Below are 12,972 nucleotides of genomic sequence, written 5' to 3'. Positions count from 1 at the left end.
CTCTGTAGAACAACCGCTTTACAGAGAAAAAACAAAGAGGGACCTGTCTGAAAGGAAAAAAAAAATCCACACGATCGCTTAATTGTGGGTGTGTCCATGGCTATAGGCGCCTTTGCTCCTACCTGTGTTACTTATATTGCTGCATGAGCCTCAGAACAGACACACACCTGTTGGTCGCCACACCTGCCCTGCTCTCATCCAGGTCGTGCTCCACTCCACATCTCCAGGTAAGACCTTTTCCACTGGTAGCACAGCATTCTGCATCGCTCCCTGTGTTTCCTACTCTGACAGCTCTCATACTTGTAAGGTAAAATTGAAAAGTTTTTAAGACAGAGCTGCTTTGTCACTGCATGCACATATGTGATGGTTTCATTTTGAATATATTGTATTTCAGTACACTTGTTTTTTCCAATTCAATTTTTAGATCTATGTGGTCATTTTAAGGATATAAAGGGGAGGATAAAAGCACAAGAGTCATAAAAAAACGAGTGTGATTTTCAAGTACAAGTTTCTGTTGTCTGTCAGGCCTTGGATATATTGTGGTTGGTGTGTAAGATTACTTAATAGAGACTAAAATAATGGCGACTAAAATAATACAATATTTACTCCTTCGGGAAATCTTCTGTCTGAAGCCAATTTCAATGGTTTAAACAACATCAAGAAAACTATAAACCAATTAAATCGGCACATCACATCATTGCCTTCAGTTAAGAAACATCCATACAATTAAATACATGTTATCTAGACTGACTGTGTTTGGAAACTACAGATATGAATAATTCATTCATTACTAACAAAGGTTTCAAGGAAATTTGCATTGACAATATATTTTGTTTCAGGTACAAAATGCAAATGAGAAAATACTTAATGGCTAAAAACAGTCTTCCTTGCCACTTTCCAGCTTTTGTGGAATCACATTCAATCTGAGTTAAATTAGAGCATCTTGAAAATAAAATAATAATGCCTGCTCTAGACAGTGCATTTTTCTACCGATGTTTCTGCCATTGAGATGATTTAGCGGGCGATGGACTGAAACAATGGCATCCTCTGAGTGTGTGTTTGCACTCCTGAGCTGCACTGGTGGTCCAGTGTTTCCCCTCACTGTCACCTTCCACAGGGACACAGAGAGTAAAACGATGCACTTTCCTTCAGGCATGGAAACCCCACATAAGAGGAAAAAACGGGGCATTTCCCCGGCACAGCTCGCTGACACAGGGTTAATGGCCTCACACACACACACACACACACACACACATACACACACACACACACACACACACACACACAGTCACATGCACACGCGCACACACACACACCACAATCTTGACCGTTTAATTTGCTCGCACTAGCAGCGTTGATGGCGTCCCCAGGGCCTTCCAGCCATCACCACAGCAGCAATTCCCAACACTACAGTTGGAAGGAAGCGGATCTGGAAAGAGCTGCCATTTTAAAGGGCAAGGGTCAGGATCACCAAATTCCCAGGAAAACATGACTTTATTGTTTACACACGTGTTAAGTGTGTGTGTGTGCTGGGGGTTCATGAGCACGTGCATTTAGAGACCCCTTTTTCAGGATCAGCTATGTATAAACCTCTAGACATTATCAATCAATCAGCCTCTCCAGCTTCTCTGCCTCCTAAGTCAAAACGCATTCAGTCATCCATCATGTCCGATTACAGGATTGGTGTTGGGCACTGTGTGTGTATGTGTGTGTGGGGGGGGGGGGGGGGGGGCGCTCGTGAGAAACATGCACGATCACTGCTGATCTGAATTTGTGTATCAAATAAATAAATAAGTGACCGTGTGGAATGAGGCAGATTGAACAGATAAAGACAGCATTATTTTTCTTCACATTAGCTCCTCCTCAGTTGAGTGACGTGCAGGATGGGAAATCACCTCTGCGCAACACTTTGATATGAGCTGAAGGTTCAACTAGAGATGATCACCTCAGGATAAAACTCAGTTTCTGGAGTTTCTTCTGCTAAGGAGACTGAATGAACATACTGTACACCTTCTTGAGACAGAGAGGCCATTACTTCCCCCCCAAGTTTTCAAGGTTCAGTCTCTGAGCAGGGAGTAAGAGCACAGTCTATTTCAGCCATGTGATTTAATATTTTTAAAAAGCATAAACAGTTGTCAGTCAATTGAAAAGAAATGTTAACAATAAACATGCATCTTTTGAGTCACCTTACAATACAGCATTCTTGTCATTACAACCACATCCAACAAAGTTCTGAAACACTGAATCTGATTTTATTATGAATACTGAGTACTATATCCATTCTTTAGTGATAATTTATCTTTGGCTTTTTTGACCTTACTGACAAAACAGCTAACCACACTCCCTATCGCTCATACAGTCAGCCTTTGAGTAACCAGCTGGTACCACCAAGGATCAGTTTATGCTGGAAATCAACCGCTTTGCAGTTAGCAGTCTTGTGATTCCATACAACATCCATCACAACAAAACAGCAACTCTCAATTCTCCCAACATTTCTCCTAAACACATGGACGTTGTTAGTGACAACTACCACATACAAGTGCCAAATAACCCAGCATCTGCCTACAATTAATGTCTCACTTCAATTTTCTTAGGCAACATGAAGTCAAAGATGCGCATTTGTGAGATTAATAGAAGGTTTCTCATATCTTATTCTGCTTTGACCCTCTAGGCCGCCATCCAGATGTCGCTGTGCGTGACTTCACACCTCTGCCTGCTGGTACTGGCAGTGATGTCTCTGCTGCTGCTCTTCTCTCCAAGTGGTTGGAGCTATGAAAACTTCACCCCTGGATGTCACCTCTACCGTAAGTTGCACTTGTACAGCCGGTGTTATCTACAATTGCTGGTTTTATACCGACAAAAAGAGTAAAAGCTTCGGCAGGTTTCGCACTTTATCAATGAACTAAACAGAAGATACCATAAAATCCAGCACTACAAATAAAGACCAATCGAGGCTGTGATATTTATAAAAGATGATAATATTTAAAGTATGAAAAATCTAATAAAGATCTATTGGGACATATTTTTATATGGCACAACACTACTTAATATGTTTGATGTATTAAAAAACACACCAAAGACATGGTGGGGCTGCAGCCTGTCCTTGCTGTCATTGAGTCGAGGGGCGAGGGTTGACTTGGAAAAGACAATATATGCAGTACAGGGATAAACAACCATTCACCCTCCCACATACACTTTTGGTGTTACTAACCCACCACAGTTAGAGCCCCAGTAGTAATCGAATCAGGAACTACTGCAGCTTAAACCACTTAAATATGTTTTCCTTACTAAATCAGACTAAAGTTAAATTCCAACGTTGGAATTATGACCCACAGAATAGCCATGTGGAAGGGTTAGATGGAGGAGGTAGATTCGCTGTTGCAACCCCTGAAGGGAGAAGCAGAATGGAAAAGAAGAGGAGGAATACAAAGGAGTCACAGGACATAAAATCTATAACATTGAGTTTAGAAATATTTAACATTAAGTGTGTGTAAGTTTTAATCATCCCATTTTCATTTCATTAGCAAACAACACTTGAACATAATTTCCAAAATCCTTGTGTTTTGTCTGAGGGTGACATTAGATGTTCCAACACTGAATTTTCATTGCATATTGACAGAAACCCAAAACTATGTGATACCATGTTTTTTGACAGGCATTTTTGTTGTAAACTACAGAAACATTTGTTGGAACCAAAAAAAATGTATGTTGGTTGTCAGCAATGTTAAAGGACCAACAGTAACACAGCTCAATCCCAAATGAAAAGACAATGCAGGTCACCAAGCCAACTGGTGATTCGATAATCAATTCAACCCTTGAGGCGTTTGGTCTTCTAAGACCAATTGTTTTTTAAGTTATGAATGAAATGATGAACGCAACACTGAGTAAATGACACTTGGTATGTTCACATCTTCTTAGTTTTAATCATCTTCAAGTGAATCAAATGACATTTTGACATTCAATAATTCTTATTTCATTTTCCATTAATATTTAGTTTATCCCTCTAAATTTCACATGCACTCGCAATACAAGTGCCTTATATTTCTCATGTCATTTACCAGTTTGGTCCCTGTAGACCTGAAATTTGAGTTGTGTTAATCATCATTGACTTAAACAGTACCAACATGCCTGCTGGGATAAAGAGCAGGTGCAGAGTATGACAACGAATCTGCTTGATTAAAACCACTGAAAATGTTTTTTATAAGTTTATGTAAGAGGTTGGGTAAAGCGTTGGAGATTTGGGGCTTAGAAAAGCACTTTAGTTGGTCTTTCATTTCTGATGTTAGTCAAAACTACAAAGGCTGGCGGAGAAAACAATCAAACATGGATAAGGGGTTTACTTGATTTTTTGTATTTTTCCTGCCCTTCAGTGCGCTCAGTTGACAAATTTAGACTCATTCAATAACTCATCCATCAATGGTCTTTCACTTCCAGCTTTGAACGTGACCATCCGCAGCGACCGGCGGGGAACATGTAAAGGGACCCATTTAGTCTATGCATGTGTTGGATACTGCGAGTCTAGTGCCTTCCCGTCCAGATACTCCGTACTTGTGGCCTCCAACTTCACACACAACATCACCTCCGCCTCTCGATGCTGCACCATCACCAAGGAAGCCAAGGTAACTTGGAAGGTGCCTCTGATTGACAGGACGTACCTGATCATCCTGATATCTGACCACTAGGTTCACTGACTGATTCGTCTTCTCTAAGGTCAAAGTTCGCCTGGAGTGTCCACGAGGTCGTCACCATGACGAGATAGAGATCCTGACAGCGAAGGCATGTCGCTGCGACATGTGCCGCAAGTCCCGCTACTGAAATGTCAAGACAAATGTAGCAGCATTACAGTTTCTTTCAAACTTTCTGACAAAGTTTTGACATTACTGAAATATAATAAGACAGATACATTTTTTTAACAGACCAAACATATTTTTACATCAGGGGCAGGGTTTCTTTCATATTTTTTTTTTACTAAAGACAAAGCAAAAGCTGGAAATATAAGCAAAAACATACATATAATTTTCAGTACAAACTGCACTAGCCACCTAGTTTAACTGAAATTGTGTGTGTGTCAGCACATAGTTTGAGTTTATGTAGTTAGGATTTTTCAGAAACTTGATATTGGTGATGCTTATTTTACAAATCTTTATTGTCACCAAGATGATTTCTTAGACTTTAACAAGTCAAGCTACGACCTTGTGTTACACAAAAAAATTAGTGCCTCTCCATTTTCAAGTCATGTCACACTATGCAAGTACCACTAAACACAGACAAAAGAATGTACAAAATTTATTTATATTTATAAATTTGATTTTAATGACATATTGTAAATATCTATTGATGAAACCAAAGAATGTTTTAAATGTCAATTACATGAAAAAGAAAGAATGCACACTGTATAGTTTGTGATGAAATTTTATTTCAATAAATTTCTATTCTGCAAACCTAACCTCAATTAAATGGATGTTTAAATATTCTCTGTCTGTCCTTGTTCATTTAAATTTGAATTAAGAGAACTGAGATGTGGCTGAAACCTCCCGAAATACCCTAGTTAATATACTGCTCAAAAAAATAAAGGGAACACTTGAACAACATAATGTAACTCCAAGTCAATCACACTTCTGTGAAATCATAGTGTCCACTAAGGAAGCAACACAGATTCATTTTGACTTGTTTTAAGGACATTACATCAAAGTTGTTTTTTTTAAGTGTTCCCTTTTTTTTGAGCAGTGTAGTTATGGCAATGAGAATAACTTTGAAAAAAATGGAACACAATATATTTCAGCTCTCGTAGGTAGGCAACAATCCCTTTTTGTGCAACCAAATATCAATATATATACAATACATGGAATGGTGCAGGACCAAAAGCTAAACACCTAAATACAGGCGATAGTGGCCTTCTATACAATGTGTGAAGAAGTATTCGTATCGTCATGAAAAATACCGGCAGGACTAATTTCCAGAAAGGATAAGAATCGTTACCAAATGGTCATTTATTCCTCCTTTATTGCACAGCCATGTTAAATTAAATGCAAATAGTCGCCACTTTTCAGGAACGAGAGTCCAAATTCCACTTCTATTATATCTTGTATTTCAACATATCTTTAATATCGCTAGCTGGATACGAACCTCATTCTAACATGCCATTAGCCTCCGGATACAGTCTCACATTTGGCTAACAGGGGCTTCCAAGGCCGTCATGCAGTTTCCCTCAAAAAGTCTCACACTCCGTGTCCTGCGTGGAGCAGATGGCACAGTGGCAGTGCAGAGCCACGGGGTAGTGGTACAGCGGGGAGACGTCCGGCTGGCATCCCGGCAGCCGCGCCGTCATTTGCCGGCTGCGACTGTACGTACACACCCGGTGGTGTCGGTGGATGTAGGGCGGGTCCGGCACCGGTCTCTGCACGCAGAAATGGTACAAAGTCATCTCCACAATCTCAATGGAAGAATGAAGTGGCGCAAACACTTGGTGATAATGAACTCAACACCTGGAACCAGTCTTAAAACAAATAAGAAAATAAAAATACTGAAACAAAAAAAATACAAATATAAAAAACCTGGAACCAGTCTTCAACTTCCGGTACACGTAGCTGGGCTAGTTTAGCTTTGCTCAGCCAAAGGCTAATATAACGTACCTTTTATGTCGTTGATGTAGAATTGAATTTAGCCATGTTTGTTTGTTTGTACTTTGTAAGTTCAATAAAGGTTTTGAGAAAGAAAGGAAAAAAACATCTACTATAATAACTGAAAAAAATATGTACCCCATTATATCGTTGTGTGGGTCTGTTTGATTTACCGAGTTTATTTGATACACACACGAATACACAGACGCACACACACACACACACACACACACACACACACATATATATATACACAGATGTAATTTAAAGACATAAAATATGTCTCGCTAGCAGGTTGTGGCTTCAGTTCTGTGTCTCGATTCATACCAAAGACAATTCTGTCCAATTTACACAAACTGGGGACGGAGATGTTGCAATCAGTAAGCTCTGTGAAAACATCCAGCGAATATAACTTTTCATTTTCGGATTCTTAAAAAAATCAGATATGGCCAGTAACTGACTGATAACTTGAAAGTATTGTAGCGGTTTAGTCAGGAAAAAGATCTGGTTGACAGTAAAACATCCGTTTAATAAGCAATAGCTGTTGTTGGCCGCAGCCACACCACACAAGCTGGCAAAACCTCTGTTCCCGCCAGTTCCAGGTAAAACACCTTGCACCCTAAACCTCACCTACAAATTTCCCAGCAACCCCATAAATCGTCCATAAATCTTTTCTTTGGTCTTCCTCGAGACTTCCTGGCTACTCCAATTCCAGCATCCTCTTACCAATATATTCACTATCCCTCCTTTGTACATGACCAAACCATCTCATTTTGGCTCCTCTGACCTTCTCTCTAAAATGTCTAACGTGCTTTTCCTTTGATGGACTCATTCCTGATCCTATCCATCCTGGTCACTCCCAAAAGAGAACCGAATATCTTAATCTCTTCAACCTTTAGCTCTTCCTTCTGTCTTTTCGTGATTGTAGCTGTTCCTAGGCCTTACAACATCGCTGATCTCACCACTGTCTTGTACACCTTTCCTTTCATTCTGGCTGATAGCCTTCGATTGTATTGTACCCCTGATACTATAGTATCCCTGATAATTTTCTCCACCCATTCCAACCTGCTTGGATCTGTTTCTTTACCTCTTTACCTCGGACCTGCTGTACATCATTTCCATCTCTATCTCTCTGTTTTGCCAACCTGGATAGATCATTCTCTCCCTCATTACTGTCCAACCGAGCATACTAGTCACCGAACAGCCTTTGTTTTGTCATTGCTTCCTCTATCTTTACCTTACTCTGTACCTCCCTGTACTTTGGTCTGGTCTCTTCAGTCCCCTCAGTGTCCAACTTCTTCTTTGCTAACCACTTTCTCTGTTTATACTCCTGCACTTCCTCATTCCACCACCAAGTCTCCTTATCTAATTTCCTTACAGATGATACACCAAGTACTCTCCTACCTGCTTCTTTGATAACAGTAGCTGTTAGTTGCCCAATCATCTGTAAGCTCTCCCTAACCACCCGGAGCATTTCTCAACTCCTCCCTGAAAACCATACAATACTCCTCCTTTTCAGCTTCCACCACTTTGTCCTCTGCTATACTTTTGTCATCTTGATCTTCCTTTTCACCAGAGTCATCCTACAAACCACCATCCTATGCTGTCTGGCTACACTCTCACCTTCAACTACTTTGCAGTCACTGATCTCTTTCAGGTTACCTTGTCTGTACAAGATGTAGTCTACCTGCGTGCTCCTACCTCTGCTATTATAAATTACCCTATGATCCTATCTTTTCTGGAAAAAAAAAGGGTTCACTACATCCATTTCCATCCTTTTTTGCAAAATCTACCACCATCTGTCCCTCTGCGTTTCTATCCTGTATTCCAAATCTGCCCATACCTTCTTCATCCCCTCAAGTGCCTGCACCAACATGCCCATTGGGGTCTGCACCAATTACCACTCTCTCATCTCTGGGGATATTCTGCATCACTTTATCTAACTCATTCCAGAACCTCTGCTCAAACTCACATCCCACCTGCGGGGCATAGCCACTAACGAAATTGTGTATCACACCTTCAATTTCCAGTTTCAGACTCATAAGTCTACATGACATTCTTCTCAACTCCAGAGCATTCCCAAGATAACTCCTACTCCATTTCTCTTCCTGTCAGTACCATGATAGTACAACTTAAAGCCTGCTCCCAAGCTTCTAGCCTTGCTACCTTTCCACCTGGTCTCACAGTATATCCACTTTCCTTCTCTGCATCATGTTGACCAACTCTCTGCCTTTTCCTGTAATCGTCCCAATATTCAGAGTCCCTACTCTTAGTCCCAGACTCTTGCCTTTGCTCTTCTCTCTCTGCTTCCGAACACACCCTCTTCCTACCCTACCTCAACACACAGTAGCCCAATTTCCACTGGTACTCTGGAGGTCATCAGTACCCATGGCGGCCATTGTTAATCCGAGCCTCGACCGATCCGGTTTGAGATTATTAGGTTTGATTTGCATGTTTGGTTTTAGCAAAAGTTTAATGCCAGATACCCTTCCTGACGCAACCCTCTGCATTTACTCGGACTTTGCATCGGCTCAGGGAGACACTCACGCCTCCCTGAGGCTGCATTATTCAGTATGCTTTAGAGTATAAGATTAAATTTCCTTCATCTTTAAAGCTAAGCTAATCTAACACATTTGGTTCTGAAAATCCACTTAAGACATTACCTTCGTAATGAATAGTTGCCCACATTTCTTAAGTGTGCACTGAAATATATTGTAACGTCTGAGCGGACGTGCCTAGCTATGACGAGTTGCTGGTTAACTGACAATTATGAACAACTATGCCACATTTAAGCAACAGCTGTTCAACTTAACCTTCACATCTTTCGCGCTCTCCCTCACTCACATCCTGTACCCTCACACTAGCTCATCTAAAAACACAGGAAGGAAGTCACAGAACTCCAAACATTCCTCTAAACAAGCCGCAACACTATGTCCAAAATTTTAAAGCGTATAAATTTTAAAAATTGTATTGTTTTTTTTTTTCATCTGCAAATGAGCTAAACGTCGGATTTCAATTGAGGTAAAAGGGGACTAACAAGTGTCAGTTGAAAAGATGTTTAAAAAAAAAACACAATAACAGAGGAAATAGGAAGTTGTAGCAACATGGCGGGTGCTTCGTCTGACTTGACGATACCTCCCAAGTGTGACAGCGCCCCCAGCAGGCCTCCGTGGTGACACGCAGCCCCCTGCAGCCTGGCTTCTGGGCGATAAAGGAGAACTCTCGCACTGCGCAGCCTCGGAAACCATGGAGCGTGGTTGCCACGGCAACGCACACCACGGTTGCATAGCCGGCCAGCAGCAGAACCAGGAGTAGAGGCAGGGGGTGAGGATGCATGCTACGACTTGTGAATTGACAAAGATATAAAATAATCAATATGTGAATCATCTGTGGAGGTCATGGCAGATTTATATTCACTTCCAGTATGCCTAGTATGTTGTGGAATTAGGAATATGACCCACAGCTCCCTCTGCTGTTTAGTATAATAACTTTAATCAGTGGCAGTACTACGTTTTTTGAAAATGCATTTTTCGAGTCTTTAAACTGTACAATGACAACAACAACAACGAACGACAACAAATATATCTCAGTTAGAAAGAGCCACAAACACATTCTTATTCTTCTTTAGCCTGCAAATAAAAATAAAAAAAAGAATCATATATACTAAGACGAACACATGTCCTTTAAGGAACCATTTACACTGAGAAAGAGAGTTAAAATACACGCGGGGGATGAAACACAACAAAAAAAAGTACTTATTTTGCAATGGAAAAATGTGACATAATAATAGAGTTTCCAGACCTTAATCAGGCTTAAATCATTAAAAATGGTACGTTATACAAAGTAAGTTTTTCATATCATTTAAAAGGTTTTATGGGGGGAAACTAACCTTTTTCAGTCTGGAGATCTTGCAGGGATTTAAGCTGCTGGAGTCCCGTGTGTCTCTGCCCAGACAACAACCAGTAAATGGAACCAATCTGTCCTTGTTGTTGTTTTTAGAAGGCCATTAGGGTGGACGGACACTCTGACATCATCGCAATTACAATGAAATACCATTAGAGACCCCAAGCCAGAAATAATGGAGACTCCCTGGAAAATCCTGATGCTTGTCTATGCTTTTTTAACCTCAGTCTGTATCTGTGTGTGTGTATGTGTGTGATAATTTCTTAATTGAACCTTACAACATTCTTATTGATGGTAAGAGAGTTGATGGTAAAATTAACTTGTCCATGACATACCCCTTGTTTCTTTTAAAAGACAGCATTTCATTAGTTCATTTATTGGATAAAACCTTTTTAATAGTCTTTCCTGATGTTACAGTAACATTTATGCCCCCAACTTTGCATTCCAGTGCTATGAAACATTTTATCTCATTTATTAAGCGCTTTAAGCTATGGATAGTTTTGATTGGATTCAGCCTCCTGAATGGAAATCTCCTCTGAAATGGGTTAGAGATATATGATCACAACAGTTAAAGTGTCTGCATTCATTCTTTGAGTAGTGTATCAAATGTTATACTTAGCTGCATAGCGCATTCTCGTGCTAACGTACCACAACAATGAAAACGCCAATCTCAATCGAATGAATTCCCCATAAAAATATCTTTGTCCCAAGTGAATGAAAATATTGCTTAAATATTTTAAATCACTGGATGGATATGTGTTGTTCATAACGGACAAGATTATCATGTCCAGTCACAAATCCAAATCGCTTGATTTTTTTTTTTCCCCGCCATAAAATTGGTATGAGCAATGAAGAGACAAGAAAGCGACACAAGAAAACAGCAGACATCCACAGAGTGTTTTCTCAAAGTGAAGTTTCATTTTTAGCACATAGTTTTTTATCCTCCATTCTACACCCCCCTGTAATGTTACGTACAGTTGTAAGGCTCTCTACATTCAAACCCCCCACCACTGTGTTGGTCCCCAAAATATACATCATGTTCCTCTGCATCGTCTTTATCATCTTCTCAAAGCTTTTTCTTCAACACAACAAACACAGACCATTGGGCAGACAGTGCAAATCTAGAAGTTCTGTGAAATTGCTACGTAATGCGTTTGAATCCTCCTTCGTTACTGATGCTCGGACTTATTGCCATTCTATCATTTCCAACCCTTTCCTTTTCTCTTTCTTCTCCTTTGATTTCAGCGACTGTCATTTCACACCTCCCCTCCGTATAAATTCATTCGCAGACAGAAATGTGAAGAAGCAGCGTGGTGACATTGGAACCACAGGCGAAGTTTGCATTGGGTCTAGGGGCTCACTGAGGCCTGGAGTGGCTATAATAAAAAGTACATAAAAAGATTTTACTAAAAAGATTTTACCATCATCCAAAGACATGAACAAAGAAGCTTAAATTAAAAAAAAAAAAAAAAAAAAAAAACAACTTGAAAATCAATAAGGAAATCTAAGAAATTTGGGATGGGAAAAAAGGATTCATTTTTTTCCGATTCTTTTTGTTGAAAAATGTCACTCAAATCCAACTGAATATATTTTTTTGTTTCATAATTGTTAGGTGAACCCCCACCCTTCCAGTCATAACTGTGCCACTAATTTTAACAGCTGTCTACGAGGGAATACCAGAGCTGTCTGCACACACATACTATCCTCTCTCACTTCCTGTTCTTGAGTACTTGGTGAATAAACAGTGAGAACTTGAAATATTTTTTGGTCTCACTGGGAATCAGAGGGAGTGGCAGGTGGGTTTTTTGTCCCACAGGTCTGCAGAGTTACTGTCAATCAACGAGATATTTGAGCAAACCAGTCACAACAAATTGGTGGGAAAAAAGCTGACTTTGAGGACGATGAAGTCGAGGTTTGTATCTTTGCAGGTAAGTTTCTGCCTGTTGTCTGAATCAACAAAAGACTTGAAATCCAAACCGGGTTTGACCTATTACATGGATGTTTGATCCATTTGCTGGTTTGTGTATTTTGCAGGAGTATCATGGTGATATTTGTACCTCTTATGGCCTATAACATTACATTTGGATGCAACAATGTGAAAAAAAATCATCTCAGCCTAAAGAACTTTCCAAACATATTTGTGAACTGAGTTACAGGTTATTAACCCATCAGTTTAAGTTTACTATATCAGCATAAAGATCGTGACTGAGGTTGCTATTTAATGTTAAGCACTTCAAACTTCATCTTTGCAGGTTCAAGGAAACACTTGGGAGAAATATGGGGAAATTACAACATTCACAACTTCTTCTAAACAAATTGGGCTTAGCAGAATGATATAGAATTCTGGGTAATACACAAAAAAGCCAATCATTTTCTTTAACCTCACTTTTTTTAAAAATAAATGATTTGGGAGTTTTGTTTTGTTTCCTCCCACATGAACATCAACCCA

The 12,972-nt window shown here is 39.9% G+C and overlaps 2 protein-coding genes across 3 annotated transcripts; one reads left to right on the top strand and one right to left on the bottom strand.

Annotated features, from left to right (window-relative positions):
* Window positions 1-2,683: 2,683 nt before the first annotated feature.
* gpha2 (glycoprotein hormone subunit alpha 2) lies at window positions 2,684-4,815 on the top strand. The gene is made up of 3 exons (XM_086166056.1): window positions 2,684-2,804; window positions 4,435-4,619; window positions 4,711-4,815. The coding sequence occupies exons 1-3, from the start codon at window positions 2,684-2,686 to the stop codon at window positions 4,813-4,815; spliced, it is 411 nt and encodes a 136-aa protein (XP_086022182.1).
* A 1,002-nt stretch (window positions 4,816-5,817) lies between these two features.
* Window positions 5,818-10,989, bottom strand: LOC147223671 (glycoprotein hormone beta-5-like). 2 transcript variants are annotated; one of them, XM_086166055.1, is made up of 3 exons: window positions 10,510-10,989; window positions 9,756-9,963; window positions 5,818-6,397 (listed from the first exon to the last, which is right to left on the bottom strand). In XM_086166055.1, exons 2-3 carry the CDS (start codon window positions 9,954-9,956, stop codon window positions 6,209-6,211), a joined length of 390 nt encoding a protein of 129 aa, XP_086022181.1. In that variant the 5' UTR covers window positions 9,957-9,963; window positions 10,510-10,989; the 3' UTR covers window positions 5,818-6,208. The 2 variants fall into 2 exon arrangements, with proteins under 2 accessions (XP_086022181.1, XP_086022180.1); XM_086166054.1 differs by lacking the exon at window positions 10,510-10,989 and having other exon boundaries at window positions 9,756-10,034.
* Window positions 10,990-12,972: the final 1,983 nt, after the last annotated feature.

This window comes from Fistularia commersonii, chromosome 19 (genome assembly GCF_037954325.1).
Source record: "Fistularia commersonii isolate RoL2024-O1a breed Wild chromosome 19, RoL_Fcom_v1.0, whole genome shotgun sequence".
Taxonomy (NCBI): Eukaryota; Metazoa; Chordata; class Actinopteri; order Syngnathiformes; family Fistulariidae; genus Fistularia; species Fistularia commersonii.
Note: the sequence above shows the minus strand (reverse complement) of the source record. Positions and strands in the feature narration are given on the sequence as shown.